This window comes from Aphelocoma coerulescens, chromosome 19 (assembly GCF_041296385.1).
Source record: "Aphelocoma coerulescens isolate FSJ_1873_10779 chromosome 19, UR_Acoe_1.0, whole genome shotgun sequence".
In the NCBI taxonomy this organism is placed as follows: Eukaryota; Metazoa; Chordata; class Aves; order Passeriformes; family Corvidae; genus Aphelocoma; species Aphelocoma coerulescens.
This window is the reverse complement of record NC_091032.1, coordinates 4,375,052-4,394,703: the sequence shown is the minus strand read 5'-3', so window position 1 is coordinate 4,394,703 and position 19,652 is coordinate 4,375,052. Positions and strand designations below refer to the sequence as shown.

Sequence of the window (19,652 nt, the reverse complement as noted above, 5' to 3'; positions counted from 1 at the left end):
ACTCTCTCTCCTCGGTCTCCTTTGGATCCTTTTGGTCCAGGCTGTCCTGGAGATCCTGGCAAGCCCTGGAAGAGATGCAGAACGAGAAGGAATTCATTTCTACTGTGCAACCTTTGTGTAGGTGTTGTGAATACATTTCCCAGTGATCCTCAGCTCCTGAAAATCTCATACACTCGTTAAGCAATTGGGCTGGATTCTCTTTTCCCCTCAAGCAAATACAACAGAAGCTCTGTTTGCAGGTATCTTGAGCCCTGTACTTTCTGCAGATCCCTCTATTTGGGTCTTTTAATGCACTTCAGGCCCCTGATGTAACATTTTCTCAGGGCCACTATGACAGGACAGTTCTTGTTCTCAGTTACTAAGAAGAAATTAATACACAGGTAGTATGTTTAGCTTAAAAATCCCCACTGCTTCCCCCCACTTCTTAATTGCCTCAGTGGGTGGCAGGAGCAAGCACACATACCTGAAAATTAATTGGATTGTGCAGTGGAAATTATTTTGAAGCTATTCACTCACCCTAATAAACAATTTTCAAATTAAGCCCAATCTCTGCTAATAATTTTACTCCCTGGGTTGAACAAATCTATAAAGCAGTCACCAACAGCTAAGAAGGGCACAGTCTCCAGATTTCTACTAATTGAACTGCTATGCAGAAATCGATCCAAATTCTTAACTTATCCACCCAAAGAAGCCACAGTTATTAACCAGACCAAGAGAGAACAATATTGTTTGTTTATATTCAGCCTGTCAGCTCTCCTTCTCCCCACAACCATGTACAAGATGCTTTTTTTCCACCTCAGGTGACTTGCATGTTGTCTTGGAGGCTGCAGAAGTGAGCCTGGAGCTCCCCTCCAGGCCACTGGTGATTTAAGCCAGCCTGGTTAGGAACAGCTGCCCAAATCCCACATCAGCACCCAGAGAAATGGTTTTTCTAGGCCAAGAGAAATAAAGGTTCTGGGCATCGCTGTGAGGAGCTCAGTGCCTGGTGAAGTGGCCCAAGGAGGTTGCACACACATGATTTAAGGGCCCAAAGGAGGAGCCCTCTCCCAGTTTCAGCTGAGAGCCAGCAATGCTCAGCACTATCCCATTGCTCCCTGCCTGCAGCCAGCCCCACCAGCTCAGCTGAGCTCCCCACCAAGGATTCAGAGACTCAGGCCTGGTTTAGGAGGTTCCCTGGGGCTGCCAAACGAGGTAGGGCACAGACCAGGCTTGGCCCTGTGTCAAACATGCAGCATGAACAAAGTTCAAGTGTCCATAAGCATCCTTTGCTCCTGGCAGCTCTCCACAGTGTGTGGTGAGACAGGGATGCTCAAGAACACCGAATTCCACATTGCAAAAATAAAAGGTTTACAGTGTGTGCTGCGTGTCAAAAAGCCAGACTCTGCTGCAGAATCTACTTATGAATTGTGAATTACCTTCTATTTAATGATGTTAAACTGCATCTGTCATTTGGCTGCCAAATCTTGCACTGTGTTCATATCTATCTGGAGTTTCTCATTGTTCTCCAGAGTATTCCCTAATTGAAAGGATTCTGCTACACTGGCAAACTTTCCCTAACCTGGTGTCCATTGCTTCTTCAAAGTGGTTAATAAATACATAGGAAAAATCTTCTCTCTCTATTTTCAATTCCAAACTTCCTCTTATCAGATCTAAGTTACATCCCTCTGCTAAGTTACTTAACCTTTCTCTGTGCTCTCCAGTCATGTGAGATTCCTTCCAAAAATTTGATGCTGCTGCTTTACCTCCACATTAAGCAACATTCTTCCCAAAACTGAGTCCCTTTGTATCAGCCAACCACAATTTGGTGTAGTTTGGCAGTTCCCTATTCATGACTTCACTTCTTTCCATTTAACCAGCTTTTTCCATCCATATACTGAGTACTGTGCCCTTCTTCTACCATAAATTCTCTGGAGTGAGGTTTTTGCCCCTCCATTATTATCTCCCCCCTCCACAATTTTTGTATCAATAAATAATCAAACTGATGGGAACTTGTGATATTTTTCTTCAATAGAAAGTGCCATGTCTGGAAAAGTAGGCTTAACACATTCTCTCTGGTGACTTGGTGAATTCCCATTGAGGCATTTTTGTTCTTTTTATGTGTTCCACAGGAAATGCAGTATTTTTCTGTCACTGTGTTAGTAAAGCCCATGTCAGATCCTTTGCATCAACTCAGGCCACACTGAAATGTTTTGACACAGCAGCAGCACAATGTGTTGTTGTGATTAAGGGAAACTCTGGAAAGCACAACCTCTCAATCCAGAATGAGAAAAAGGAATCAAATCCCAGAATTTCATGGGGAACAAAACAGCAGATCTAAGACTATTCTCTCTCCTTGTGCAATGAGATGATGTTTCACCACTGATCCTCCCCCTCTGCCCTTCACCCCAAAGCACCAAAGCACCTTACTTGTGATCCAGGGGCTCCGATGGGTCCTGGGGGCCCTTTGGGTCCTGAAGCACCTGGTGGCCCTGGTGGGAATCATAATTGGAGACAATTTTAAGAAGGAATAACCCTAAATTCCAAAGGCATGCACTTCCTTTCATGTTCTGCTGAGTCTCTCAGTGAGTGAGAACCCTTCATGGATCCCAGGGCTTTGAGAACCCTTCATCAAACACTGGATTACTGGACACCCACATCCTGACAGAATGCATCCCTATGCCCTAGGGGAGATGTTAGAGCTCTGAGAGGAAAAAAAAATGGTGAAAATAGGAAAGAAGGATGTCAGTAACATCCTGCATTTCCATTCCTTAAAATGCAACTGTTGTGAAAACTTAAACTAGATCCATGGAACAGCTACACGAGAGTGAGATACTGCAGGTGCTGGTCCTGAAACAATCTCAGGTGGCAAGGGAAGCCCCAAGGCTGCTGCAGTTGGTGTCTCTGGGATGTCACAAAGCTGATGATGAAGGAGATGGAGTTTGGCCAGAGCCAGGGGAGAGGCTAAGTGGGGCAAAGAAGAGCTCTCTCCTGGTCTTCCAATGACTCCAGTGGCAATAAAGTAATTTAAACTCTGTACCACAGGAGAGCTGCTTCCAGGATGAGTTAAGCACCATCTAAACAGGTCAACTTGTCTCACACAGTCACTTAACAGATTCATTCCTTTTGAAAAAATAATTATATCTCAACAGTAGCTGTTAAATTATACCTGCAGATGGGAGACAGGATATTTGCTTAGCCTGAGCTTAGCAATACTCCTCTCTGCTTTACTTGTCACAACCCTTGAGATGAAACAATGTGGACATTATACACAAAGTACAGCTGAATCAGCCTCAATCATTAATGCACCATACAAATGCTTAAGTCAAAGAATAAAGGAATTGAAGGATAAATGAAAGGCCCTCATAATGAAAGGAGAAGCCTTTTCTGCAACTAATGGGAGTTCACTCCTAAATATGCATCATACAGGGAAGTGCTGACTTTGCAGGAATATTATCATTTAAGCCACCCATCAGCACAGAGAGAAAGAAGGCTTGCCACTGAATTTTCATCTCAGATTCTGATTTCAGTTATACTGCTGAAAATCTGGAATAGCTCAAACTGGCTCCAAAGTCTTCATACACCTCACAGAGCATCTGGCCAGACCCTGCTCTGTGGAGCTCTGCAGTGACAGGACAGGATTGCAGCAGGGTGAGAACAACTCTGCTCTTGGAAAGGAATCACTGGACAACCCATTCTTAAGGACAGCTTTTCATCAGCCCCTTTCTCAAGATGTGTCCTGCCAAAGGTAAAACAATCAGCCACCATAAGCAGCCACAGATAAAAAACCCGGTTACATCTTGCCACCCTTCCCACTGCTTCCCTTCCAGTAAGGACCACTTCCCTTCCCTGCAGGCACCCACTGACCATCCGCTCTCCATCAGGAAGTCTTTGCTCATCCTCGCCCCGCTCCCAGCCCTGCAGCCCAGCCCTGTGTGTCACCTGGTGGCCCCACGGGCCCCGGGGCTCCCCGCGGTCCGGGCAGTCCAGCCATGATGGTGTCGATGACGGTGGAGGCCAGCTGGGGTTCGCCATCTGCGGCACAGAGCAGAGTTAGTGGCGAGCCCGGCCGGGATCTCGCTCCAAAATCCTCTGGCGCCCGTTGCTGGCCAAGGGCTGCAGCGCTGCAGGATGCTAAATTGGGGCTCTTGGAGCACTTGCCTTTTGCTCTCAGAGGGCTGTGTCCCCTCGTCCTGCAGAGCTGCTCATCCCACCCCTGAGAACCGCAGACAAGCTGTCCTTTCTCTCGAAACCTTGGTGTTTTACACACCTGTATAATCCCACCTTTGAATAACTGATTCCGAATTCGGCATCCCCGAGACACACCTGGCTCGTGGCTGCCTGGCAAATGAAGCAGGGACCTGGGGCTCCCTCCTGCCTGGCCCCAGGGACCTGCTGAGCCCCCCTGGCAGCACATCCCCCCAGCCCAGCCAGCTCACCCAGGCAGGTGCTGGTGGGAGATGCCCTGAGGTAAGGATGCAGGAAAGATCAGGGCTGGGTGTGCTCTGCCCCCTCCATGTGCTCAGGAAACTTTCCTGCCATTTAGGATTATTTTAGGTGTTCAACTGGGCAGGTTCACTGAGTTCTGGGAAATGGATGGAAGTGGGAGTAGAGCAGGGAAGGGAAAGCCAGGAGCAGGAACTGGAGGAGTTTTGTGCTTTTGCACATCTTTCTCAGTTCTCTCCAGTCAGGAATAAAACCCAGCAGCCCGTAGCTGTCCTCAGCCTTGAGCCAATAAGTTTCTAAGCAGTTGGTAGCTAAATAGAAAACCCCCAACTAGAAATAAAAAAGCAACCCCCAGTATTTATTGAGATGCCAAAACCATGTTCAACAACCCTGTTCCCAGTGGACTTGTACCATGGCACTCCAGTAATCTGGAGAGGTACCTGAATGGCAGTGCCTTCCATCTGAGCACCCCACAACACTTTTGGACACTTGTGGAAACCTGGGGCAAAAATTCAATGGACAACCAAGACAACAAGGCCACAAAAGAAGCAAGGGAACCCCACATCCTGGTGGTACTGAGACTTGGAGTCCACTGTCCTGACCCTTTGCTGTAGGACCAACAACCTAGCTCCTGTTTAACCTGGATGAAGATGTTGGCTCCTGGTCACCACGATGGCAAACCCTCTGAAAAGCCCACATTTTCCACAGCAGGAATAATAACATTCATCTCCTCCTGCCCATGACCTCAAGCTTACTCATGTTTCCTTCCACCCATCCCTGTAACTCATCACAGTAAAATTCAGGGGAACCCTGTGCAGTAAAAGGCTGGGAATGTCTCCCTGCAAATGTCAAGTGACACCAGGAAGGTCAGAAGGGTGTTTGCTTACCCTGCAGAGTCCAGCCCAAAGGCCAGAAGGGGAGCTCTCCAGAAATTTAAGCAGACACACTGCAAAGCCTTTCCAGCTTCTGGAGCTTTGGCAACAATAGAGAGGACCTCCAAGCCAGTTGTTTGAAAGCAGCTCCCAGGGAAAACTGGCTTTGACTGCCAAGGATGACAGGACATCTCTGCAATGCCCTCCTGGCAGCAGGACAGCACAAGATCCAGCTAAGAACCAAATTTTGTGCCTAAAGCCTGAATGCAAGCAGGCATTTATTTGACTACTGTTTCTAAACCCATTCATCTTCCCCTCCTCACAGCCCTGAAACAAAACAACTGAGACTCTTTTCATGTTCAGGAGGAAAGGTACCCCAGTGAAGTGTGTAATCCAATTAATTTGAGTTTTATTTGACCATGTCAAAATCCATCACGGCTTGGGAGTAAGATGAAATTGGGAAATGAGCATCAAACAGCAGTGAAGGCATTAACAGTTGCAGAGCCTTTTGTTTTTAAACTGATCAACAAAATCAACTGCACATCCACTGAGAGGGGCAGAGGATGGACTGCAAACAGCCAGGGTTTAATTTCTCCTGGAGGTGAGCTGGGGATAAAGACTTGGGTTACAAAACATTCCAGCTAAATGGTACATTATTACGATGACAGAGTTACTCCCACAAATCCACCCATCCTGACACTTGACTCAACGTTATTTATGAAAGGTGATTCCATGATTCTGACACAGAAGAGAGCTCTGATCAACAGCCCTTGGGCTCAGCAGCTCCTGGATGGCCTGGGCAGCACAGGGCTGTGGCACGTTCCTTCCTCAGCTGTCTGGCCAGGCAGAACTCACTCAGACCCAGTTTCCTTCCAGGATCAGCTCTGAATGAAGCAGTCTGTGAATGAAATGGGACTGAAGTGTGTTAAAACACAACCCTCACATTTTTTTAAGGGACTGTGTCCATATTCTCATAAAGCAGCAGGAAGAACTTGTATCTCTATAAACTCCCTTCTCCTTATAAACAGGGGGACATTCTGGGGCTCTCTGCAGCTGGAGACTGTTAGAACAGCCACAAAACAGCATCAAAGGGGAGCAGGAATCTTCCCTTCTCAGCCACCTCCTGCACTGACCCAGGCCCTGCTGGGCTCAAGAGCTGGATTCTGTTTCAGTGCTTCTGGATACCCCAAAGCAGGAGACAATTGTTTGCTTCATTTGAGAAGACCTTGATATAGAATTTGCTCCAGCCAAGCCAAGAGGAAGAGTGAAACCAGTGTGACCTGGTCAGGTAGGAGCAGCTATGTTCTCTGGAAGGGGACAGAGCCATCCTGAAACAGCACAGAAATGCCCTGAAGGACATGGTGAAAGCTGCCCAGCCAGAGCAGCAAAGGCAGCTCAGGGCACACTTGAAAGCACCTAGTTTTCTCAAATCCCTTCCCTTCTCAATTTCCTTCCTCCTCTCCTTCCCCTTCACTTCCTCTTCTCTGTTCTCCTTCCTCAGGAAGGGCCTTGCTGGCAGCAGGCACTGGGATGCTGCTTCACAAATCCCTGTCCCTTATCTCCACTGATGTGCTGGGCACACAATCAGCCCACTCTGCCTCAGTTTCCCCTTGCTCTCCCCTCAGGCTGCCCAGGGGAGTGGTGAAGGCACCATCCCTGGAAGTGTTAAAAATGTGTGGCTGTGGCACTTGAGGACATGGTTCAGCGGTGCTGGGTTGATGCCTGGACTTGATCTTGGAGGTCTTTTCCAACAGTGATGATTCTGTGAAAATCTGTTGATTTTATTTCCATGTGTCCTTTGAAAATCTTCAAGATGTAAGAAAACAGCCCTCAGGGGTGAGAGTTGCATTCTTTTCTCTAACTTTTCCCTAGAAATCCTCAGTGTTAGCACAAGCAATAGGTCTGAGCTGGCTCTGGACCACGTACCTGATCACTCATTTTTACATGGCAGGGAAAGTGAGAGATCCCAGTAGCAGCAGCCCCAGCAGTGGGGAACAGCAGCTCAGCTTCTGGCCAAGGGCTAGGGTTTCAGACTGAGGGATAAATTCCCCCATTATAGCCTTGATTTGTTGAGACAGGATGGAAATGAAGTAATCGTGTCTTAATTTTTTTCTGCTACCTGATCTGGAGGGAGAAAAATAGGACCATTTCTTTTTCCACAGCACAGGGAAACTGTGAGAAAATATTTGTCTCCCCAGTTTTGGCTTCTGCCTGTGGATAAATATTGCCAACAGGAACTTGTTGCAATTAATAAAGGCACAGGCATTAACCATGTTCAGGCAGAACCAAACTCTGTATAATAACAATAACCTGATACAGCTCTCACATCTCATTCCCATTACCAGGAATATGCTTCCCTCTGCTGTCAGCAGCTGGAATCTTGTGTTTATAGTTTTCAGATGTGCTCCTTTCAAAATAAGTAAATACATTTTTTAAAATCTAAACAGAATTTACAAGGCTAAGTTTTACTGGTGGTAGACGATCAGCTTTCCACCAGCCTGGAGGAGGAAAAATCAGCCAACACAGAGACAAAATGGTAAGAAAATAGACTTGATATTGCCAGAGCATTGTCATGGCCACATAGATAACTTGTACTTGCAGTTGGATTTGTATAAAAAAAAATTGCCATAAAGTTTTGGGCTACTCTTTCTGCAAACCAAGAAATCCACAGGCATGGAGGGAGGAATGCCTAGGGGTGCCCAAGGGTGGAAATGGAACAGGCACCTTCTCCTCACTGTTCTCAAGTCCACATGGCTGCCCAGTGCTGGCAGAGAGAACAGAATTAATTTATACACCCATTTATCCTCTTCCCATTTTGGGACAATACCGAGTTCACCCTTCTCACACATCAGCTGGGAAGGCCGTGCAATCAAAGCCTTTATTCACTTTTTAATTTATCCACTACTTCACAAGAAAGTTTTATTCAAAGGGTGGTTTGAGGGAGGGGGCAGCAGCAGCACCCAAACCATCCTTCAGGATCATTGGAATAAAAGGCAGAATGGCCCCATTTGGTGGGACCCTGAGAGGAGTGAGGTGGCTGTAGTGCAAAACTTCCTTGTTCTAAGGCTGATGAATGCAGCATGATGATGTGTGTTTTGTGAAAATCTTAGTATTGAACGTATTGAACCTCAATTATTTGTCCTGCCCATACACTCTAAGTAACTGACTATGAAACTGAGCTGTTAAAATTCTCCCTAAATTAAAAATACATCTGTTCACTTATGGGAAAAGGATTCTGGAGAGCAGAGTGGGGAAGGGAAGGGAAGGGAAGGGAAGGGAAGGGAAGGGAAGGGAAGGGAAGGGAAGGGAAGGGAAGGGAAGGGAAGGGAAGGGAAGGGAAGGGAAGGGAAGGGAAGGGAAGGGAAGGGAAGGGAAGGGAAGGGAAGGGAAGGGAAGGGAAGGGAAGGGAAGGGAAGGGAAGGGAAAGCTCGAGATAACTGTCAGACATGGGGAGACAGTAATCCTTGGCTGTAACTAAGACAACTGAGCTTTGAAGCTGGAGAGGAGCAGCAGAGCTGGGGAAGAGGCACAGCTGAAGTCTGGGAGAGTGTGGAAGGGAGTCCTGACAGAGCTGGGACTCCAGGAGTTTACAGACCAAGGGGAGGCACAGCTGAGCTCTGCTTCCTCATTATCACATGCCAGCTACACAGGGCTGGTCCAGGAGAATCAAGCCCAAATCTGAGAGCATTCCAATCCAAGTGCAGGAGGTGCCTTTCCTAGAAAGCCTTTTCTTGCCCTGCACAGCACAAATCAAATAAATATATTTTTTAAATCAGCATAGGCAAAGAAACCCTGGCCCTGCCCCAGTTACAGGGAAGGGATAAATCACAGTGTCAGTCTGGACTTTCCAGTCCATAATTCTGTTTTGTGTGGATGTGGGATAATGTGGATGCACCAGAAACACAGGTGGAAGATGCATCTGCAGGGGCAGCAAAAGAGACACATTTAACAGATGTCTTGTTATAATTCCAGAGCTGCAAATCTTTGGTTCTTAGTGCTTCCTGAGCAACCCTGACACTCCAACACCACAACAGTGACACCAAGAGGGCTCTGACCCCACAGCTTTGGTGCACCAGTACCTAATCTGCCACTCTGGATTCCTCTGCCCCTTGTCTCTCAGGTGATGCTACCTGAGCTCTGTCATTTCACTAGAGACCCTCTTCCCAGCAGCCACTCCTGATGGAAGCTTACAGGACACCGAGTTGCCTCCCCAAAGCTGTGATGAACCTAAAAAAACAGGCACAGGGAACAAAATCCCCCAAACCCTGCTCTCACTGTTGGTTTTAGGAGAGCAGTGACTCAGTTCTTCATTTGGGAGGGGTGAACCCCTCCAGCTTCCAAGATGTTTTATCTTGAACAGGAATTTCCAAGAGACCCACACAGTGGAGACAGATTGTCCAGCTGCTCCTGGAGCCCTGGCAGAGCCTGGCAAGGAGGTGGGAGCATAGCTGAGCTGCTCCATGCCTGCCCACTCTGCTGATGTCACAGGAAAACATGGGAACTGAGGAGGGAACTTACTTTCTTTTTCAGCTGTGGGCTGGAGTGAGTAGAGAACCCCTTGCTGGAAGGTAAGAGGGAGGCTTGGCGTGGCTGGTGGCCCTGGAGGACCTGGGGGACCTGGGATCCCGGTTTCTCCTGGAAGTCCTCTTGGTCCTTGAGGTCCCAACATCCCTGTGCAGAAGCAGGAGAGGATGTGTTAGTACCTTTGGGGACGTGCTAATGATGCTATAATGTAAAAAGGCAGCAAGAAGACAAAGGATTTCTGTCCTGAAGTGCAGCTGTGGGAATTAGAGGGGTGGGGAAAACAGAAACAGCTTCCCAATTTTCCTTTTGTTTAGCATCTTCCTCTGCAAAGCAGAGAGCTTGACTTGGCTCAGAGGTGTTGCCTTTGAGCAACCCAATTCCTGAAAGAGTGAAATCTCCCCTCTCCCTGAGGCTGAGTGAGAAACTACAGGCAGCAAAGTGTGAAATCAAATCCTTCTCTTCCCCTGCAGGTACACCTGTGTCACCTCCCTGCCAGCAGAGCTCGGCAAGCACAACGGAAGCAGAGCCAGCCCAGGAGCAGACGGATCCACATCCTGTGGGGCTGGAAGGCTCTTATTGCAAACCAAAAAAGGCAGACACGTCCTTGGCCAGACTTTGGCCACTGACAGCTTGCCAGAAAGTGCCAAAAAGTGTTCAGGGCTGCTCTTACATTTAAGGCACGCTCCAAGTTTTAAACCTTTCCCAAGCTCAGACTCACAAGGCACAGCCTTTTAGACATGGGGAGCACAGAGCCTGAGGTCTGGCACCTATTGTGCAGTATCACCCTCATCAAAACATTCAGGAATGTTTTGGGGATGAAGAAAGACTTCTAGCTCAGGAATGGAGTGTTCTCTGAAAGAACGGCCTCCTAACCTTTTCCCTTAACATACAAAAGCATCATTAGTTTGACATCCTGGCATCTGACAGCTTGACACAAATGGTGCAGAAAAAAGGGAGTTAAAACAGGCACCCAGTGAGAGGGTTAAACAGGGAACGCTCTGCTCCAAAGGCTGACAGGTCACAGGCTCTTTCTTACAGCTCCTGAGCAGGATGGGGAAACATGATCCTGCTCTGCAGCTTTCTGGGACAGGCTCTCTCCAGCTCCACAGGAAATCCCAGGGTCTGTCATTGCTCGTGCAGGTGGTTGCCTGCCCTGGGAGCTCCTGGCTGATTCCAGCTCCCACAGGACTCGTTGGAATGGATTTGATACCAGTCGAAGATGCTCAAATCTTGTGTGTCTGGCCTTTTCTGAGCTGCTGTCACAGACAGTTTGTGTGAAGTGAAACATCTCCTGTCACAGCAGCACTGCCCATCTCCAGGACTCACCTGGTGGCCCGGCTGGGCCCCTCTCACCAGGTTGTCCCTTCTCTCCTTTTGGCCCTGGTGGTCCTGGAAGCCCAGTTGGTCCAACCGGGCCTGGGGGACCAACCTGTCCTGGAATCCCTGAAAATGTTCAGAAAGGAAATTAGCTGGAAGTTAGGACACTGCTGAGGTCAGAAAGGCTTCAGCAACCTCGAAACCAGAGGAGAGATTCAGTGATGCAGAGGGGGAGAAATGCAGCAGTGCACAGACAGGGTGGCAGGAAAATGGGCTGCATGTGGGGGTGGGGAGCATGGGTGGGAATGGAGGGAGAGAAGGAGAAAAGGAAAGAAGCTGGATAACACCTTCACAGCTGGTACCAGGGAACAGGGCTATAGAATCAAATCTGGATCCAGTTCCCACTCTAGATGTGGGACAGCCCACCTGGGGTACAGAATCTCGTCACCCCAGACATTCATCCAAACTCTCCTCATTTCTCAGAACAAAATAATAATCCCCCAATATCAGACCCCCTGGAAAGATTCCCCTTCCTCTCTTCTTTTTCCATTTTGGAGAGATATCCAAATAGGTTTTTCTTACAAAAAAATGAAATCTCTCCACCTTCAATCCATGATGAACTGGGCAGACTGGAGAAGTGACATTTCTCACTAGCTTTGAGTGGGAGTGTGTGCCTGTACTTCTGTTACATTCAGTCATCAACAAAGATCTGATTTGAGTATTGAACAAGGAATTAAGGTCAGGTTTTAATTTGGATCAGCTTCCTTATCCACATGACACAAACTGCAGTCTTTTCTACTGACAGAAGTGCTCCTTTAATGGATCTCCCCTGGCAGGGGATGCTGTCCTGGGAAGCCCAGACAAGTGATCAGGAGCCCTTTTAGGAAAGCAAGAGCATTTGTTCACAGCACTGGAAACAGCTTCTAGCCCTAAAAAAAACCCCAGCACACCTGAAACTTCACTGCAGCAAATTCTTTCCAGCACAGAGGGGAGAATAGCAGAAACTGTTTTGCAAGCAGGACACGCTGTGCTGCTGAATGTGGATCAGAACGTTCCCTCACTTGTGTAAATCACCCTCAATCCTTCAGTCCAACCTTGTAACTCAATCCCATGAAGTCCTGCAGACCAGGAGCAATCATTTCCTGCAGCATCCTCAATCACACTGCTGCAGCAGAGCTTTAGAGAAACTGGCACTTCCTTCCCTGGAGGGTGAAGCGCTGAAGGAAAGGCTGGGAGAAGCAGCACTGGGTAATGTGTCAGGCTAGTGCTCATACTGGTGACAAATGGAGTTACCAGCTTAAAAGAGACAAGTGCAAAAGGGAGAAGAAAGAGGGAAGGATTCAGGGAAAACGGGGGAGACCAAATCTTCAGCTGGTATAAATCAGCTCTGCTGCAGTGGCAATGCTTCCAGAGAGCTGAAGCCATGGTGAGCGTCTATCCTCCAAAATATATGAAGCAAAAGACCACAGGAAAAATATTTTTAAAAGGCAGAGGGTGAGTAATCTACTGCTGGAAACCAAATCAGATGTGCAGAGACCTGGATTTTCTTCCTGGCTCTGTCATTAACCTGCAACACACCATCTGCTCCTCTCCTTCCCCAGCGGTTTTCCTGCTCAGGAGTGGGGCTGCTCTGTTTCTGTGGAGCTTAGGAAAGTGATGCCCTGAGCACCCCAGAGGCCCCTGGTGTCCCTGGCAGGTAATACCAGCTAGAGAAGAGTTTTCTCCCATCACTCAGGACATGCCCTGCTGGCTCTGGCCACATGTGCTTCCATGATCTGCCTCTCCATCAGACAGTGCTGTCCACCCCTTGTGTGTGGGAATTAATGTCTCAGAGATGATAAAACTGGTGTTTGGCCTCTCCAACCAAAGCAGCCCACAATCAGATAAAGCCCAAAGAACACATCCAGCCTCTTCATCTGTGAGACTCCAAAGAGTTCCTGGCCACAGGACCCTCCTGCTTTTTGGGGCTTAAGTACAGGACTGGGCATAACAACAGTTTGTGCTTTGAAAGAGAAACAGCAGAAACTATGAACTTACCCTGTGGTATCAGCTGCTCCTCTGCACCTCTGGGTCCTTTAGGCTCTGTTTAAGAAGGACAGGGTAAAAAAAAAAAAAAAAAAACAGAAAAAAAAAAGAATAGGAGAAAAAAAGAGAGATATGAAAAATTAGGTCTCTTGCTGCCAACTGGCTCAGCCAGACTATATATATTTTCTTAATACTCAGAAAAATGTATTCTGTTGATTAAAAGCTGATCAGAAAGGCCAGTGGTGCAGCTGTCTCAACAGCACTGATTGCTTTTAAATGATTGTCTATTCTCAGCCCTGTCACTCACAGAAGAAATAACTACCCTCATAAACAGTAGCAAGTTTTCCTGGACCTCAGCCTGGAGAGGCATCAGCCAACCCAGAGCTACAGGGTCATCCAGAAACACTCCCAGAGCTCACAGCGTCCTGTCCCTATCACCCACCTTTGTGTCAGGCCCCAGCATCCTGCCCTTGATCCATCCAGCTTGGTGGCATGCAAGGTAGGGCTGGAATTTATTTTGGCTGAACACCCAGAAGCAGGGCAAAGTAGGGAATGTTTCACAAAAGGCTGTGGGGAAGGGGTGGGAGGGACAGAGGCTTAGCTTTCCACAGCCCCAAATCACTCAGGACACTCAGGTTTGACTTCCACCTACTCCAATATCCCACCTGATGAAAGATTTCCTGAGATCTCTGTAAGAGAAACCTGGGGGCAGCTTTGAGCAACAAGTCACGGCACAGTGTTGAAATCATGCAGAATGGGGCAGTTCCCCTCCACCCTAAATTGTGTGGAGTTCCCTTCAGTCCACCAAAATCCATGCTGAGTCTTTTTGGCTGGCTTTGAATTGTGGACACAGACTGGTGTGGGGAGGGAAGGAGGCCAAATGTGGACCCAGATCCATGAAATATCCCCACAGCTCCTTTGCAAAGCAAGTATTTGAAGCCCACAGAGGCTGGGTAGAGGCTCCAGCAGGCAGCCACGTGTCAACGAGCAACTGAACTGATTATTTCTAATTGCTGAAAGACTCTGTCCTGGCTTGAAACGCTCCAGTGCCTTCCTGATTCCATTATTACGCCACAGTCATTATTCCACACCAGGTTAAATAAATCAAGGCCAGAAAAACAAAGGGTAACAGTGAGCAAAAAGTACACCTGGGAGCACACACACAGCCTGGAACCTGGCTGACACAACAGGCTCACACACAGCTCAGACATTGATGCCTTAGGTTTTAACTTTTATATTTTTCAAATCCAGTATGTAACTCTGAAACTTCATACAGCCTGTTAGTTACTGTTCTCTCATGCTGGTTAGACATAACAAACCCTCTCTAGGCCTGAACTCAAGGACACCTTGTTGTCCCAGGCCCCAAAATATGTAAACTAAAAGCCTTTGAGAGGAGGGGCAAACTCGGGGTAATTACATCATTAACTGAAGTTGTAACTGGAGAATTAACCCTGATACTCAAATGGACCAAACCTATAAAAGTGTGAAGAACCCGTGGCCCAGGGTCCATCTTGGGTGGAGGCTTTGGACTGCCCAGGGTGTGCTTTTGAAGGCCCTTCAAATAAATACCTACTTTTATTCTTTTAATCTTGTCTAGCCTCTGTTTTCAGGCAGCCACTTCAAGGCATCAACATCACCACCTGCTTTCGGGAGGTGACCACCAGGCTTTGCTGCAGGGGTGGAAGGTGCTGACCCTGAACCATGGGCTGAGCCTGACCAAAGTGCTACAGGGAGGCTGTTCTGCTTGGCAGCACTGCAAAAAAAGCCTGGGGGAGAGGCAGCCACTGCTCTGTGCCCAGCAGGACATGGCCATGTGTAAGGAGCCTCCACGGGGAGATGATTTGGGGTGGAAGGCCCAGAGTCCCCAGCATTTCACTGGGCTGACTTTGGTGCAGCAAAGTGCAGGTGCAGAGATACTGCCACAACAAAAATAAATGACATGGAAAAGGCAGAATGAGCATATAATGGACACTGGGGGAAACTGCTCTAATTCAGTTCCTGGCAGCTGTGGCTGTGGTTCTGAGAATGCTTTGCAGATCATATTGTTAGCAAACCTCCCTCCATGTTGTGGCATCATGTCAAATCATAAACAGGGACAACATCTGGACTGTGTTGGTCGCTCCAAGTCTGCTGCAGTCAGGAAGGGCTGCCATGATAAACTGCTTGGGCCGAAAAAATGAAAAGAAAAAAAAAAAAAAAGAAGAAAAAAGCAAAGCAGGCCCTAAAGAATAAAGAATTGCTCTGGGAGCAAGCAAAGCAGCAGACAGACAGGGCTTTGGAAGCAGAGAGCAGGGATCTTGAATAAAGATGCCAAGGTCAAGGAAATTCAATGCATGGGGATCTGTCTGGCCAAGTGGGCTCAGAGGGAGACTTTCTTATAAGTGTATTTTTTTTTCATGCCACAAGAGGGATCATAAAACAACCCATTGTGTTTATGGCAAATTTAGAAAATACAAAGCAGACTGCAACTCATGCTGCTATTCATGGGAAAGTTTTTTGTCCCAATAAAACCAAGAATGACCTGTGCAGCCCATTCCTCTATCCCAGCACTGCTCCCAGACAGGGAAATACTGCATTTGGTGCTCAGTAGGTGAGCAGGAACTGTCCCAGTGTGATCCAGATGGCTCTCTGGAGTTTCCTCAGGAATGTTTTGATGTGCACCCAGGTCTCAAAACCCACAGCCTCTGGACTTAAAACAAGCCCACTGAAACACACGGGCAGGCCCAGTGGGCCTACTGGGGCTAACAGAACTCAAACAGACCCAAATTCAGCCCCCAGCAGATGTTTGTGCCAACAGAAACTGTGGCTGCCACAGGCCACCACGGCTGGCAAAATGCAGCTTCATGGGTTGGCTCCTGAGCTTTGCTGCTTCCTTCCAAGGACATCCCTGCTCTGCTCTGGCTGAACTCAAGGAAGGACAGAGACCTCCCAACCTCTCTGCTCTGCAGCTTCCAAGCATAGAGCAGACCTAGGGTCCTTTTCAGCTACCCCAAAGATTGGGTGATTAGTGAAGAGCAGGCCAGGCTTACCAGCAGATCCCATGGTTTTCCTCAGGACAGTGCTGGGGTTCAGCAGGGGAAAGGCATCTGGCAGCAGGTCATCGTACCACGTGGCTGTGGTGCCGGTGATGGGCAGGTTGTTCTCCAGGGCTGGGCTCCTCTCCGCAGCCTCGAGCAGCAGGATCTGCACAGGGGAATGTGGGGAACACAAACAAGGTCAGCTGGATCTTAGAGAAGGGTGCTCACAACCCCAGAGTTGTGGGTTCAGTCCCTAAATGGGCCCTGCAATTAAGAGTTGGACTTGATGGTCCTTGTGGGTCCCTCCAACTCAGAATATTCTGTGATCTGTGATCTGGATGGTTTCATACATGGGCTCAATTCCTGAAGAGGTCCTGAAACTCCTCTCCTTGCCAGCAGGAGCTGGGAATAACTCTGGTCCCAGACCACAGGATTTTGGTGTTAAAGCTTTATTGGTTTCTGGAAATCGGCAGCAATTAGCGTAGGAAGCTGCTGTGTTAATTGTGAGTGTGTCCCACACACAGCCTCCTTGGGGAGGACTTCTCTGCCTCCAGAGGGGCTCAGCCTCACGTGGGATTGTGTCCCTGGTGAGAAACATGAGACCAGGGACCAAAGCTGGTGTTGGGGACACAGCACTTCCCTGGCGTTCACATCCAGAGTCAGAAGATGAGAAATTACTGAAAGCTGGGCTGAGGTGGAAGGGCTGTACCTACAGGCCCAGGGTAGCAAACTGAGGACAAGTACTGGTTGTTAAAGCACAAATACCAACCAAATGAAAGATGATGGAGAAGATGGAGCTTTTAAAGGGTTCAAATGCTTTAACTTTGAAGCAAATAAAAAAAAAAGCAGGCTATTTCCTCAAAGAGCTCTGCTGAGAAGCAATAGGATATTATCAAAACTCACAGCTGTTTCTAGGCCTTGGAAACACACAACCTTCAAATAAACCCACATCCCAACAGGCATCCCTGGGGTGTTTGGGCCATTTACAACCTTCACTCCTTGGCAAAGTGACCCCATTGTCCCCACATGATTTAGGCTGTTCATCAGGCTGTGCTCCCTGACCACTGGTGGCCTCCATGAAACTGGGGTTGGTCTCTAACATGGCTACATGGGAACATTTTCCTAGGCATGCAACACTGAGGTCTGTTACAGCATCATCTTTTCCTGCTGGAAAACCACCTAAGCAATACTGATTTAGGGATAAGGGAAATAAAAGGGAATGTGGATCAAACTTTCCACTAAATCCCTAGAAGTTTCAGCTTTTACACACTGTGTTGTCTTTACATAATGAAGTCACACTGCAATTATAAATGAGAGTGACTTGGCTCTGCTTGTTTGTTTTTAACTTGCAATTATTACAAGGTTTATCACTTCTTTATTGCAAGGCCTGGTGAGAGCCAGTACTGCAGCAGCGCCAGAAATGATGAACTTCCTGCAGAATGTACTGGCCTGATGGGGGTGAATCAGAACCTAATTAAACTGGGAGCTGGGTTAAGTGCAAGGGAACTGAACCTCACTCTTGCAAACAAGCAAAATTCTTCCTTTATTGCAAGGATCTTTATTCACACATTCACATTTTGCTGTACTTTCTGAGTACAGCAAACAGGAGTAAGGTCACAATGCTTTTCTTCAGCAGTTTTGCCTGATGCCAGGCAGGAAGGAATCAGTTCCATCTGCCTTTTGCACTCTGTGCTTCTACCCAAAAATTTATTTGTCAGACTTTCCAGGAAATGTGTTATCAGTTCAACAAACACTTAAGCATGTGCCTTACCATAATTGTGCTTAACTCCCATTGCCATGGGACTTGAGTGTGAGCTGAAGACCTTTTCTGAATCACTTTATATTATTTATTATATCATCCTTTTACTTCCCTAGCAAACACCTGGACAATGCCAAAATGTGCTCGGGCAGAGAGGCAGAACTGACCCTGGAGGTGGCAAATTAGAGGGGCTGCAGCCAGGGCAGGGGTGGGATGCTCCAGCTGCAAGGAAGGGGCACACAGGGGCTGTCTTGGACAGTGTTTTGCAGAGCTGTGGGAACAGGGATATTAAATCACTGCAGCCATGGTCAGGGCCCAGCAAACCACAGGGGCCCGTGGCCCTCGCGGGCAGCGCGAGCACGGCTCTGCCGAAGGTCGCATCTGGAGTGGAACAGCTCCAAATCATTTTTATGGGTGATAATAAAAATGTGTTACCACATAATCAACACAAAACAGTGGCAATGGTATCCTTTTCATTAAAACAACATGTTTTAAATGAGCACTCTGCTGATAAATGCTGTAAAAGCTGTAAAGGCATGCACAGGATAATCCAGTATGCGCTGTTATAAATTGACTATATATACTTTGCAGTCATTAAGGCTCAAACCATAGTAACAAGTTTATTTTCCCTGGGCACGAAATGATAGAGGTCAGGAAGTCTCCAGACTTGAAATTGCTGAGAAATTCTAGTTTTTATGATTAGGACTGAAGAAATGCCCAAAAGAAATAAAGCAGAAAGAAGAGAGCTCTCACATCCGTGAGATCCACAGAGCCAAACTAAAGAAGGAGAAGCACAAGGGATTTAGTCACATTCAAAAATCTCAAACTACACATGGCTCTTTCAACAAGGAGTGTCCTCTCACAGCTCACACAGCACAGAGCACAAATGGGCTCTTTACACATTATTGCAATAGCACTGGAGCCATTCATCCATTTTCTGTCACGTTCTGTTTTTCTTAAGGCTGCCATTGCTGTAGTCAGGGGACTCAAGGAGAATTCCCACTTTCATCAAACAAAAAAAAGAAAGTTTTGAGCCCTTTGAGTAAACTGCTGGAAAATGATACCACAGAGGCTCACAGCCAGAAAGAAAATTAGCAAAATGTGCAGTGTATTAAAATCTCAAGACTAAAACCTTGGTATTTTCTAGTCAATAAGGTTGAGGTAGAGAGAGGGATAACACCAAGGGAAGAATGTGTAGTTTTCACTGGGAATCCTCATTGCAAGCAGTGGCCACCGGTGTTGCTGTTACCACTTTCAACACAAAAGTTCTGCCTCCCTGAGAAGTGGAGGCAGCAAACATCCTCATGCCACCAGATAAATGAAATATGCCTTTGCTGCCGTGGGTGATGTCGCTCACCAGCCAACCAGGGAAGGCAGAGAGGAGGACAATGGTTGCTGCCTGTGGTGCCAGGACAGCAGATCCCTGCAGGACACAAAAACCCCTTTCCTCCCCACCTTGCACTGTGCAGTCTGAGTGGAAGGACGGCCTCAACTCAGGAAAACACTCAAACTTTTGTCTTTCTGCATGAATGGAAGGAAAAACTCAAATCAGCCTAAATGGCCGTGCTGAACTGGATCCTCTAGCAAGAGAGGTCCCAGCAGCACGAGGGTTTGTCTCTGGCTCCAGACCCCACGGCTCAGATGCAGCTGAGCTGGGTCAGGAGGCTGGAAGGGACTGAAACGGAGCCACATCTGCTGCCAGCACCGTGCGGGAGC

The 19,652-nt window shown here is 47.7% G+C and overlaps 1 protein-coding gene across 7 annotated transcripts in view; it reads right to left on the bottom strand.

The window, feature by feature from the left end:
* Positions 1–19,652, bottom strand: part of COL26A1 (collagen type XXVI alpha 1 chain) — a 167,202-nt gene that overhangs the window by 13,647 nt on the left and 133,903 nt on the right. For all 7 annotated transcript variants that reach the window (XM_069033617.1, XM_069033615.1, XM_069033618.1 and 4 more), the window contains 7 exons: positions 16,190–16,343; positions 13,173–13,217; positions 11,145–11,261; positions 9,813–9,965; positions 3,919–4,011; positions 2,407–2,468; positions 3–65 (listed from right to left, as the gene is read on the bottom strand). In XM_069033617.1, coding sequence (XP_068889718.1) covers positions 3–65; positions 2,407–2,468; positions 3,919–4,011; positions 9,813–9,965; positions 11,145–11,261; positions 13,173–13,217; positions 16,190–16,343 — 687 coding nt within the window. The remainder of the gene's footprint in view (positions 1–2; positions 66–2,406; positions 2,469–3,918; positions 4,012–9,812; positions 9,966–11,144; positions 11,262–13,172; positions 13,218–16,189; positions 16,344–19,652) is intronic.